We start from the raw sequence: 13,750 nt of genomic DNA, 5'->3' as shown, positions 1-13,750 counted from the left end.
AAAACCACACCTTTTCCCAGACGCATGCTTTGTTACAAAAACTTGCAGCGACAGTGGATTGAAGTACATTTTTACACTCCCGGAAGAAGCACTTCCAACTCATAATCGGTGATATTTTTCTCGTTTCCCGTTTTGCTTGTTATGTTTGTGTTTTATGACTGCAGAGTGGGAAATGTCAGGCGCATAACTAATTGAAATATGATTTGCAATTTTAAAAGGGGATGTGGACAGGGAGTGGTGAGCCACTCAAACGTACGCTCAATTTCACTGTGATTGGGATGTTCAAAATAAATGTTCCTTGTATATGTCCACACACTTAAATACATCTGAAATTTTCTGTGCGTACGTTTTTTGGATTTGAGCGTACACCATTTTTAGTCGAAAATCCATGCAAGTCTTAATAGATATAAAAGTCTAAATTTGTATTTGAAAAATACAAGTATTTTGAAATATGTCCAGATACCCTGCATCAAGACAGCTTTGTCTAACATGACTAGAAAGCCCAGCTGATTGTTGCTTTATCCTGCACAGCATCGCTTTACTCTGGCCCAGCGAATGGGAGGTGATCAGCAAACTTTTCATGGTGGACCAGCCCATCTCCATCCACTGCTTAAAACAGAGCACAAAAACTGGTGCCACCACCAAATACACCACTCAGCCTGGTAAGACAACAAACATGCTAATCAAACATGGATTGTCAAGCATCTGTGTTTCATGTACAGTATTTACAAAGTCAGTGTGTCTCAGCCAAATAAGTTGTTTTTTGTTGGGTTCCACCACACCCTCAGTCTTGAAGCAAACATATTTTTAACAGGAGCAACATTGAAAGTATTTTCTTAGAAACAAATCCAACCCTGATCATGCACTGCTGCCAAATAGCACCTAATTTTATAACCACCATTTAAACATCCTGATTTATCTTTACTATTGCTCGTGTTCAGAACCAGACGCATTTGTGTGCAAATAGGGGATACATTTGTTAATATATTGAGCTTTTTGTTACAAAGAGTACTTTAAACATAAATGGGTTATACTTGTATAGCGCTTTTCTACCTTCAAGGTACTCCAAGCGCTTTGACACTACTTCCACATTCACCCATTCACACACACATTCACACACTGATGGCGGGAGCTGCCATGCAAGGCCCTAACCACGACCCATCAGGATCAAGGGTGAAGTGTCTTGCTGAAGAACACAACGGAAGTGACGAGGTTGGTAGTAGGTGGGGATTGAACCAGAAACCCTCAGGTTGCTGACGCGGCCATTCTCCCAACTGCGCCACGCCGTCCCATAACAAATTCATACAATCTAGAGCTGTCAAACAATTGAAACTGTACGTAGTTAACACATAAGTTTTTGTATCGTAAAATAGCGTACCTTAGACAGATCATTTAAGTTTGTGATATTATCAACATGGACATTGACAATTTGTTTGCTTTATGTAAGTGTTTGTTTAGTAAACATGCTTTTTTAAAGCGCTCAACACAAACTTGACACACACACACTCTCTCTCTTACACTAACAAGCATACTACCTCACAGATTTTTTTAAATCTTGGTTTGTACTTTTGCACTTTAAGACTTATTTAAATGAAAAGTGATTTACACATAAAATATATTGTCTATAAGTCATAGCACGCACATCTTGTGGATTTTGCAGTCTGCCTGGATGCTTGAAGACAGAGGGATGTGAGGGAGGGCTGGACTTTCACGTTCCGTACCGAGGGTTCACTTTGAGACCCTATGTGTAAAAGCCAACTCCCAATCGGCCTGTCGCTTGAAAGTAAAATGCTGGGTTTAATATTTGTCTGACGCGTTTTCTGTATCGCCAGTAAGCGCACACACACACACAGTTACAGGATGCAATGTCGTGAATGATTTATGGAAGTATCAGACTTTACAAAGAGAAACCTGCTCAGTGTATGTAGCTAGCATGTAGTGGAAGTGTCCAAAGCTTTCAATAAAGTGTCCAAAATCTCCAACAACTCCTGCACTATAGCATCTAATAGTGATCAACAACAATTATGGTCACTCAGCTCTACTTTCTGCTCTCGCCACGCCAAATGCAGGTAACAATGCCCCTTTTATAGTGCCCACCCCTGGTGACACATGCTTCCGTTCTGTGACTACACACTCACAAACACACCACATGACCTTACATACACATTTCTGGCTCCGACAATATATATATATATATATATTGCTCTGAGGATTGTCATGATGTGGAGAAGGGGTGTGATTTAATAAGTTCTGCTTCTTCTTTTTTTTGGACATGTTGAAATAAAAACTGTTAAAGCGGCACTAAGTAACTTTTCAACCTTCATAAAATATTTTCATTACTTTTGAGATAATACATTGACTTATAACTAGTTGAATGACACTTCTGTCATGGCCTGAAGGGGTCTGTGTCAGTTTTAATGGCACTTGGCGATATTGAGGAGGGTGGCAGGAAGCCTGCTACACAAAAAAACTACAAATGTGCTGACTTGCTTTATGGCATACTTTACTCCCCATTCGTTAAAAAGACAGAAGTCTGTGCAAACGCCTACATGCCACAACAAAACTAAAAGAAGAAGAACGGCTACGTGCAATTTCTGCTATCATCGCTGAAGCTCCAAAACAACCAAAGAAATTAAAAGTTTTGTCTGAGGAGACGAAAAAGAAAATCAGCTTACCAAGGATCAACAATGCCCCGGCTTCCACTCGCTAGTGTAAGCTTAAATACCAGAAATTTCAGACCGATGCTGCCATGGCTTTGTTCCTGCTGGACTACTAAGTGATAGTAATAAAAAGCCACCAGCGTTATAGTTTCACTACTAATTCCTTTAAAAAAAAATCTACATAAGTTTAAAGTACAGTCTTACCACCTTTGGTGAGGCACATATTAAACACCGCTTGCAGAGCAGCGCTTCCGTGTTTATAGCTTCACTTTATCGTTAGTTTTGAAGCCAAAATACATACATATTGCGCTTAGCACACCCTCTTTATTAACCAGTAGATTGCTATTTTTGCCATTCTCCCTCTTCTGTCGCCATTATGTTTCCGCTTCTATGGGTTCTGTGAGTGTGTGATGACTCACTCAAAAAGCGCTTAGGCTCATATTACCAGCATTGTCACTGCGGCGCCAGCATCCGCTTGAGAAAAGAAAATACTGGTATTTTTCAAAGGCAGTCTAGTACCTTTTTCAATTAGTTAGTACTGTAGTACTTTATTTCCGGTATACCATACAACCCTGGTTTTCAGTGTGTTGTCTGACACTTACGGTGTGGGCCGGTGGTCACATGTGACGCACACACGTTAATTGCATGTCAAAATAAATGGTGCCGTTAGATGAAATTACTGTTACATTGTGTTGACAGCCCTAATAAAATCTCAAGCTGATTCAATGTTATTGGAAAAAACAATTCCAAACATTGCAACTTACTAATGAAGCTGCCACAAATTCAAGCATTTTTGGTAAGAGTGCTCCAAAAAAAAAAAAATCACATCCGAATCGCGATTCTTAATAATTCTGATTCTAAATCGATTCAGATTTTTCAAAAAAACGATAGGAAAATTGTTTTTAGGGCATCTCCATGCTTACTCGCTGTGCGTGTAAGTCCTACTTCAGCAACCAAAATGAGCTTATGTAACCTGTTGTGAAAAGCCTTTATTATACCAAATAATGTTGCAAAAATCAGTTTAAATCAAGAATCGATTCTGAATCAAATCGTCACACAATCTAAATCAGATCAAATCGTGAGGTGCCCAAAGATTTCCACCTCTAATTTTGTGCCTGCAGCAATCAAATAAAAGGGCTGTGAAATACTGAAGGGATTAATAAATATTGTATATATGTTATCTGTCTGTCTTATCCCCCTCTTGTCCCCGCAATTTCCCCCTTTTTCTTCTTTTTTTTTCTTCTATTCCCTCCTGCTTTGGTCTGACTGCATCAAACTTTAAATAAATCAATTTAATAAAGTCATTTACAAACAAGGCAACATAAGAAGTATCCTAGACTTCTCTTTTGTAAAGCAATTATGTACAGCAGTTATGGGCATCTACATCAACAATATGATTTGCCCGAGTGGCTGGGCAGGACATGTTAAAAAATATATATAAATAACTATTGTATCTTCGTTCAGATCTGTGTTGGGAGTGCAGAGAAGGTTTCCTGTTCCAGCAGCAAAAAGACCTCAGAGAATACACCCAAGCCACCATTTACATCCGCAAGATCCTTGAAGACAAAAGAGTATGACAGCCTAATTTCTTGCTTAATGACCAAAAACTAGCAGCACTGTGACCTCCTCATCATGTTCTCTTTTGCGTTCCTGCACAGATGATAAAAGAGACAGCTCCAGAGCTCAACGCCAGCAGCTCCGAGGCAGAGGAGGAGAAGGAAGAACATTCCAAGGTCGATGGAGAGGGAGATCCAGATTTCAACCAGGTAAATTCTGCATGACACTTTGATCACTGTGGCAGGGAGATCAATTTGTTTGAAGAAACGACACAAGTGGAACATATTTTTTAAAAGAGTTGATCTTCCATCTTCACTTCTGAAAAGGATGCAGCTTCATCCTGAAGAAGTGATTGGTTACAATTTTAACCTGATCTGTGAAAAACTGAACACTCCAAACGCAGTCTGAATACACTTTAAATACATCTTCTCACCTGACAAAACTTTCAGAAAAATGCTTAAAAACATGTACATAGTAGGGATGTGAGTCTTACAACTACTCACAATTTAATTTCAATTCCGATTTTTGGAATCATGAATTGTTTCAGAACAAATTCTTGATTCAAACCGATTTTGCCATTATAATATTTGGTATATAAATTATAACTTTTTCAAAACATGTCACAGGTTAAAAAAGCTACTCTTGGCTGCTGACATGTGACGTCTATGCACCGCAAGTGACATTTTCAATTCTTAAAAATAATAATAAAAGATAGATTCTTGAAGATGAAGCCGTTTGGAATTGAAATAGGAGTGTAAATTAGTTTTTTCCCAAGGCACTCCTAGTAAATAGTAGGTTACTTTTTATTTCTTTGAATCTTTTGTATTTTTTTAAAGATGTCAGTGTGGAAATTGTCACCAATATTTTATTAGAAATATGCACATATTACCGTCCCTCCAGGATTTTGTTGGTGTTTGTCATTGTCGCGGCTTAATATGCCTGAATTAATGGCAGCTTTTTGGAAAAGGTGCAATGTATCGAGTCTTTCTTTTTTAATAATCATTAATCAACTTGTGATTTTATGAATTTATCAATTTTAAAGGCCTACTGAAATGATTTTTTTTTATTTAAACGGGGATAGCAGATCCATTCTATGTGTCATACTTGATCATTTCGCGATATTGCCATATTTTTGCTGAAAGGATTTAGTAGAGAACAACGACGATAAAGATCGCAACTTTTGGTATCTAATAAAAAAAAGCCTCGCCCCTACCGGAAGTAGCGTGACGTAGTCAGTTGATCGCCTCCTCCTATTTTCCTATTGTTTTCAATGCAGCTAGAGCGATTCGGACCGAGAAAGCGACGATTACCCCATTAATTTGAGCGAGGATGAGGAACGTTAGAGTTAAGGACTAGAATGCAGTGCAAGACATATCTTTTTTCGCTCTGACCGTAACTTAGATACAAGCTGGCTCATTGGATTCCACACTCTCTCCTTTTTCTATTGTGTATCACGGATTTGTATTTTAAACCACTTCGGATACTATATCCTCTTGAAAATGAGAGTCGAGAACGCGAAATGGACATTCACATTGACTTTTATCTCCACGACAATACATCGGCGAAGCTCTTTAGCTACTGAGCTAACGTGATAGCATCAGGCTCAAATGCAGATAGAAACAAAATAAATAAATCCCTGACTGGAAAGATAGACAGAAGATCAACAATACTATTAAACAATGGACATGTAAATACACGGTTAATGCTTTCCAGCCTGGCGAAGGTTAACAATGCTGTTGCTAACGACGCCATTGAAGCTAACTTAGCTACAGAGCTAACGTGATAGCATCGTGCTTAACTGCATATAGAAACAAAATAAATTAATCCCTGACTGGAAGGATAGACAGAAGATCAACAATACTATTAAACCAGGGACATGTAAATACACGGTTAATGCTTTCCAGCTTGGCGAAGCTTAAAAATGCTGTTGCTAATGACGCCATTGAAGCTAACTTAGTATAACGGGACCTCACAGAGCTATGATAAAAACATTAGCGCTCCACCTACGCCAGCCAGCCCTCATCTGCTCATCAACACCCGTGCTCACCTGCGTTCCAGCGATCGACGGAAGGACGAAGGACTTCACCACGATCATCCGTGCGGTCGGTGGCTAGCGTCGGCTAGCGCGTCTGCTATCCGAGTCAAAATCTTCCTGGTTGTGTTGCTGTAGTCCACCGCTAATACACCGATCCCACCTACAACTTCCTTCTTTGCAGTCTTCATTGTTCATTAAACAAATTGCAAAAGATTCACCAACACAGATGTCCAGAATACTGTGGAATTATGAGATTAAAACAGAGCTATTTTGTATTGGATTCAATGGGGTACCGATACTTCTGTTTCACTGGCTACGTCACGCGCATACGTCATCATCCAAAGACGTTTTAAACCGGAAGTTTAGCGGGAAATTTAAAATTGCACTTTATAAGTTAACCCGGCCATATTGGCATGTGTTGCAATGTTAAGATTTCATCATTGATATATAAACTATCAGACTGTCTTCATGTTTTACTTGTTTTATACAACACAGACTTAAAACCAGACACTAGATGGCATCATGGCAGAAAAGCACATACTCAGACCTCATTGTCAAATTACTTTGTTTGCAATTAATTGAAACTTGTTATGATTACAGAAAGAAACACCACTAAAGCCTTCCTTATTGTCTGCTGTCTGTTCTGTCGTCCACAAGTTGCAGACATTCTTAGTGTCTGTTTTACTGTTTTAATCTGAAAAAAAAAATTGACAGCCCTAGCTGTTACATGTTGTTTTTGCTTTGTCAACATAAAAAAAAACAACATACGTTTTGATTAGACGGTTGACGTGCGCGGTTAAGCGTCACCCAGAGTCATATTCCATTGCCGAAATTTACCCTGATTGGCCAAAATGTACGGGAAAGATGTGGACATTAGACAAAAGTTGCGAGGCCGTCCATAATTTGCTAGTTGTTTGGATTTGTGTGAATTGGCGACATCGTGAAATTCTGGAGAGACTATTACATTATGTTATTGTATTTGATCCAGATACTGTACATCCTGTATTAGATACATGCATATTTTCTATGGTGAACATAACAATGTTATATTTTCACAGCCACAAGATGGCGCTAAGCGTCTTAAATTGAGTGAAACCACGTTGACAGTAGGAGCTGCTTCTCTAGGATGTAACCCGATTAAGCTGGGTGGAATCAGGAGAAGCACACGGCACCGTAAACTTCGAGGTGAAAAAGCCCTCATTGTTTCTGCCAATCAAACACTCAAGGAACTGAAAATTCAGGTGAGAATACACAAGTTGTTCGGTTTCCGACACAGCAAAAAACAATGTCGAGGAATGTTTTAGATACTAAAGTAATGACTAATCTGAACTTTCTTAATACTTAAGATAATGCACGCCTTCTCTGTGGCACCGTTTGACCAGAACCTCTCCATCGATGGGAAATGTCTGACCGATGACTCAGCCACCTTGGGTAGTTTGGGTGTCATCCCTGAAAGTATTGTGTGTCTAAAGGTAAATTCTACCCACCTCTTCCACCTTTCTTGCTATTACAATCTTCAACAAACATGTCATGTGACTGTAAGCTTTGTCATGTCATGTGACCGTGTTATCACAGGCAGACGAGCCGATGGCAGATTTTGCTGCTATGGATGACGTCTATCAAGGTGAGTGCTATTACCTGTACTTCCTGTAATATTTTGTTATGCTGGATTATTAAACACTACTGCACAATTTACAGTGGGGATGCCTGAGGAGGGGTTTAAAGGTAAGTGCTATTGTTGTTGTTTTTATTATTATTATTATTATTGCCATAAAAAAGTTTTATTGCAGCAAAACAATTTGCAAGTGCGTATCTCAATAACTGTATGTGTAATCACATCCACGTTTCCATGTTCTAATTTGTGTATCCATGTTCTAATTAGTGTCATGTGTTTAGATTTCTGTGTGTAAAAAAAAATAAATCTAAATATATGTGTACGTGTTGTGATCTGTGCTTATTTGTTTAGATTTGTGTTTGTCTAAAAAGAATAATCTGTATGCCCGTGTTCAACTGTGAAGCAGGAATCCTTAATTGGCTGGTTTTTGTTTTTTTTACTTGTGACTTTTGCTCCTCTTCTTCCGTGGAAGATCTGTGCATAAGAAAAGATTTGTGTATAACTTCACCTTTCCTTTGCTTACACTCACCAGAGTCGGCGCCCAGCACCCAGTTATGTTAATGAGGCTGAAGTTGGCTTCCGATTAGAATGGTAGGCGATACTGATAGTCAATACCAGACTGATACTTTTCAGTCGATTTGTCATAATCATTGAATAATTTTGTCACTACCATAGTGCAAAAAAATGACAAAAACAACATTGTAAAATAAATATAAATGTTATGTAAAGATTCTTTATAAAAAAGTTTATGGTTTGTAAAACCTTATTTATTTATGAAAATGCAATTGCTGGGTTGCACATGACGTCACGTTTGGTTGCTTTCGCCTTGAAAACGAGCACAAGCAGCACAGCGTAATTCTGATTAGAAGTCAATTAAAAGTAGAGTGTGAATGCCACACATGCACTGTTCTCGCCTGTGGCAATGCTTCCAATAACTATTTTGGCTTTAAGATATTTTCAGCATGCCTAAAATAGTCCATTATAAAATGAAAACATTGTTAAAAAACACAAACAAAAAGCAGTGAAAGGTTGCTGCTGTATATTAAGCCTGTCACGAATTAATACTTCACTGAAAAGACATAGTGTGCCTTCAATCTTTTCTTCTTGAAATACTTGTGAGTGTAGAAGAAAGTGCAGTGGAGCAGTAACTTGAACAGCCGACTTCGGTGATGATGAATTGGTTGAATTAGGGCTGACAAAGTTAATGCGATAACGCGTTAACTATAAGTTCCTATAACGGCGATACATTTTTAACGGGCGATTAACGTTTTTGACCCTTGGCCCCTTCTATAGTTTGGGGAAAACTGTAATGACGTCCAGTTACTGTTGAACCACAGGCTCGAAAATAGCTTGCAGAACTGTACAAAGAAAGGGGGACCTTTTGCTAATCTCAGATCCAAAACCCTGGCAAGTCGTTCTCCGGACAAGACCATTTTGCCTTCAATCGTCGTGAGACGACATTATTGGAGGTAACGCTGAATGCGCATTGCTGCTTGGAGTGAGGAGAAGCTTCATGTCCATGTTTGAATTAGAGTCAAGTGCATTGAAAACATAACATGTAAATTGTTACTCAAACTACTCTAGTAGGATGGAATACAAGCTGAGCAGAAACAAAGACGGAAGAGAGAAAATCTAAAGTCACTTTTATCAGAGATTTTCGTCAAAACATGTCAACTCTTTTCTCATACCAATCACACACGTCCGGTTGGCGGCTTCACAATAATAGTGCTACGCTTCACATCCGGTCTAACCAACGAAAAATCGTCTTACAATACAATCATGCTGTTCTATGTTATTCTGTGATATTTCTACCTAAATAAATGTTTTCTGGTAGATTTATAGTACCGGTAAGTGTATTCTAATGGCAGCGGCAATATGAAGGAGGAACAATATTTGTATAATAAATATTCTGATTTATACAACTCGTCTTCTTCGCTACCACAAAGACTAGGTTTAATACTGTTGGCATGCCTGCAACTGCCCTCAGCCGCCCACATTGGGTAATTACAGTTGACTACACATTACCATCGCTATGGCATATTCTTTTATAACCTGTTCTGATTGATCATCCACAATTGCAGAATGTTTAACATATTACATTTTATTTGTAAGTAGGTAGATAAGGTTAAAACATTGTCATGCAGAGATATGAATTCCATTAACTTGCACTACTGTGCAGCAGTTTGGGGCAATAATTCCATAAGCACACTATATCCACTCATCACACTGCATAAGAAAGCAATAAGGGTTATTCATAAGGCAGGATATAGGGATCGCACAAATACATTTTTCTTACATTCAAAACCATTGAAATTTAAAGATCTTGTGGAACTACAAACAGTACAAATTGCATACAAAGCAAAAAAGAGCTTAAAGTGGGTAAACGATTATTGATAATATGTTGTAATAAGACCGGTAAATGTATCATTGTATATAATAATAATGATGATAAGAAAGCTAGTTATTTGATTTATAAAACACGGGGTGGGAGTAAATAAGTTTCGCTTCTTCCCACTCCTTTTTGAATATGAAAAAAACATAGCCATTATGTATTGTTTTAATTTTGTATGTGTTTTCATTGTGAAATATTTGTTTCTATTTCTGTACCTTACTTTAATGTTGTCAAGATGATTTCATTATTATTTATTTTTACTACTACTACTAACTTGTATAACATGTAGTACAGAATATCAGAAACATTTAATCATGTAAAAAAAATATTACCTCACATCTTTGACAATCAAAGCATGATCGTAACAATCCACATTTTGTGTTAATGCGTGAAACTGCTATCTAAAGATGGAAGTGTAGCTCCTCTCCTCTAAATGCAAGTGCTTCTAAAGCAGGAATACAAAATAGAAAATCAGGCAAGACACCAACGCACTGCAAGTATTTTTTAAATTCTCTTTAAAAACGTGTTTATATCCTTTTCGTGTTGAGCTGTTTCAAAAAGCATAATGTTTAAAAACATTTCATTAAAGCAAATTAATTGTCCAGTCATGGTATTAAAAACTTTAAAAATGATCTGTCTACTATACACTTATTAATGACAAAAAATTGTCTTTCTGCAATATCGTGATTAAGTTTGTGTTAACTATGGACAAAATGCAATCATCGCGATTAAGTATTTTAATCATTTGACAGTCTTAGTTTGAATCTTTCGAAGAAAAAAAATTCTTTTTTAAATGTATAAATCCCATTTCAATATTTTTTCATGATATCTGGCTTGTATATTTGCTTCTAAACCACAGCCCGCATACAGGTTTAATGCGGCCAGCAAGATGAGTTTGCAAAGTATAAAAATGAGCTGCAATTTTTTATGAAAGAAACTGCTGATCTAAATGTGTCCACTGGATTTCGCAATAGCAATTCAAGTGTAACACGTCACACTGTTTAAAAATGATAAGCCAGCTGAATTTAATCGCCCTCTGGACCGGCTGCCGCTACTCCAATCAGCGCAGGTGCAAGCAATCGGCTGCTCCTGTTGTGGCTGGTGGCATACTAATGCTGTAGCGACATGCCATACCTTATTTAATTGTAAATTATCCACTCAAAGGATAAGGAAATAACAAAACGGTTAGATGAAAAACTTAAGTCAACATGACTTAAATCTAGAATGTTCACATTGGTTAAGTTTGTAATTATGTTACCTTTAATTTGGCTATTCTGGTGTCATTTTGACAATTGTTTTGATTATATTATAATTGTAATATTTGAATGATGATACATTAATGTGTTGTGGCAGTTGTGGATGTCACCAATGCGACGGTTTGAAGAAACACTTGGTTGCTTTTCCAAACACGTCTTTAATGATAAACTGGCAACATGAGAATGCTAAACAGTAGGTGCTTAAAGTTGAATGGCTTTGTAAATACACTGAGACAAAGTCTATGTTCATTGTGTTCTTCATGGAGTTTTTGAAACGTCACCAATGTTTTCCTCAGAATTTTCAACTACCTTAAAGTGTTTTGCCAAGATGATTAATATGTCCTTTTTTAGAATGTGCTTGTTCTATTTTTGACCAAAGTAGGACAGAGAAAATAATTTCTAAATTGTCTTTATTTTTAAATTATTATACCATGATTTTATCAGTCTGGTCCGCGTGGGAATAGATTTTCCTCCTTGCGGTCCCTGAGCTAAAATGAGTTTGACACCCCTTTCTAAACCTTTTAAAATATGCCAAAATCTGCACTGATGCAGGTAAATAGAGTAGTAGTAAATAAACGGGGCGCCACTAGTAGTAACCCATTAGTGTTCCTGTTCGAACAAGTTTGCTGAAAATGAAATTTTGTTGTACTTGTGCAATGACAAAAAAGTCTTCCTTACCTTCCTCCTCAGCCTAATGGGACTCTTGCCCTTCACCTAAGACCCGTAAGTGCCTCTAGGTCACGTAATTGTAACCAAGCAATAAAGTCCCATTTACTTTTTTCACCATTTAAACTATTGTACTTAAAGTTCTCAAATCTCAACTGGATTATCCCTCAGACCCTGAAGATGAAAAAAAATTACACGTTTTGTGAAACAAATTGCAGCCAGGGCAGAGATTGCTTTCAGACACACACAAATCCAAACACGGATGCACAAATTAGAACACATCTTATTACACACAGATTGAGATACGCCCTTAAAAATTGTTTTGCTACAATAATACATCCATTATTTTATGGTTTTGTTTTTTTCTTTTTTTCAGGCACTGGGCTTCTTGGGCACTGAGAAGATGTGTGCTACAGCAGAGTTTGACTTGGACAGATGGACAAGAAATGCTTGAATTTTACAAGTGTCTTTCTATAAAAAAGTGCTTTAATTATTTTCAGTTCATTTTTGAAAACCTGCTGTTTTTTGTTGCTATAAAGTAAGACTAGCTGGTCTTTAGCATCCAAGTTCTCAATCTTTCTGGACTCCGGTCGCACCTGTTTGACAACAGGTTAAGTACTCGGATGCTTTTGAAAATTAGGCTGCTTTTGGTATGTAAATTATAGAAGAAGAGGTCAGGCATTGTTCACATGTGTGGAATCTTGTATAGTCTACATTTTTTAGGCGTTTAAAGTGAATGCGCTTGTAAAAATGATATTGTTTTGTTTTCCTTTTAAAGCAAATGAATATCCATAATCCATTTGACATTTAAAAGATGGACAATATGTACAGAAGTTGTTTCCTACAGAAATGTTAGCAATGCAAATCAAAAAGTTTGAACGTCTGAAAGTGAATGCAAACAGTGACGTGTGCTGTTCTTTTCACTGTTATTTCTTATTGACAATAAAGTTATTTTTCAAATCATTGTCTACTCCGATAAATGTTCATACATATCCCAAATTGTCTTTGAGATGAATAAAGTATCGAATCTAATTTATCTCTGTGACCCCCAAACATACGCTGCCGATCACCATGTAACACATGTATTATATACATGTTGACAGCAATTAAATTAATTTCATTTAGTAGTTGAGACGCACTTCGTGTTTTAGTTGTTGTCCCACTGTCACTGTGGCCATCAAATGCCAACAAGTAATTGACAATGGATACGGCAAATGTTGGTATAGAATAAATACAATGCAAGTTTAATGATTTTACTTTTTGTCAATAATGATCAGAATAAAACACAATACAAATAAATGCAACAATATTCCCTATTGGATACAATCTTTTGACAAAGTCTAAAGCAAAAACTACCATTGGTGATGATTGAAATCGACCAAAGTCCCCCTCTGTCAAATAGTTTCAATATATAAAAAAATTATGGGAAAAATAAATGTAAAGAACTGAAATATTGCCAATCTAATCACACTGGTATTGTTCTGATACGGATACCATCGTTGTTATTGATACTGTCAATATTTGGCTTAACACCATGTTGGAAAGGTACTCTCGATGAACGTTCGGTGA

At 37.3% G+C, this 13,750-nt stretch overlaps 1 protein-coding gene across 2 annotated transcripts in view; it reads left to right on the top strand.

The window, feature by feature from the left end:
- The window catches only part of usp48 (ubiquitin specific peptidase 48), a 33,978-nt gene extending 20,833 nt beyond the window's left edge, over nt 1-13,145 (top strand). Inside the window, exons 20-28 of one of the 2 annotated variants that reach the window (XM_062050097.1) lie at nt 532-662; nt 4,125-4,231; nt 4,319-4,426; nt 7,311-7,493; nt 7,599-7,724; nt 7,828-7,876; nt 7,951-7,977; nt 8,400-8,458; nt 12,558-13,145. In XM_062050097.1, the coding sequence (XP_061906081.1) occupies nt 532-662; nt 4,125-4,231; nt 4,319-4,426; nt 7,311-7,493; nt 7,599-7,724; nt 7,828-7,876; nt 7,951-7,977; nt 8,400-8,428 (760 nt within the window). In that variant the 3' untranslated portion in view covers nt 8,429-8,458; nt 12,558-13,145. The remainder of the gene's footprint in view (nt 1-531; nt 663-4,124; nt 4,232-4,318; nt 4,427-7,310; nt 7,494-7,598; nt 7,725-7,827; nt 7,877-7,950; nt 7,978-8,399; nt 8,459-12,557) is intronic. The other variant, XM_062050106.1, reaches the window with a different exon arrangement.
- The last annotated feature ends 605 nt before the right edge of the window (nt 13,146-13,750 follow it).

This window comes from Entelurus aequoreus, linkage group LG01 (assembly GCF_033978785.1).
Source record: "Entelurus aequoreus isolate RoL-2023_Sb linkage group LG01, RoL_Eaeq_v1.1, whole genome shotgun sequence".
In the NCBI taxonomy this organism is placed as follows: domain Eukaryota; kingdom Metazoa; phylum Chordata; class Actinopteri; order Syngnathiformes; family Syngnathidae; genus Entelurus; species Entelurus aequoreus.
Note: the sequence above shows the minus strand (reverse complement) of the source record. Positions and strands in the feature narration are given on the sequence as shown.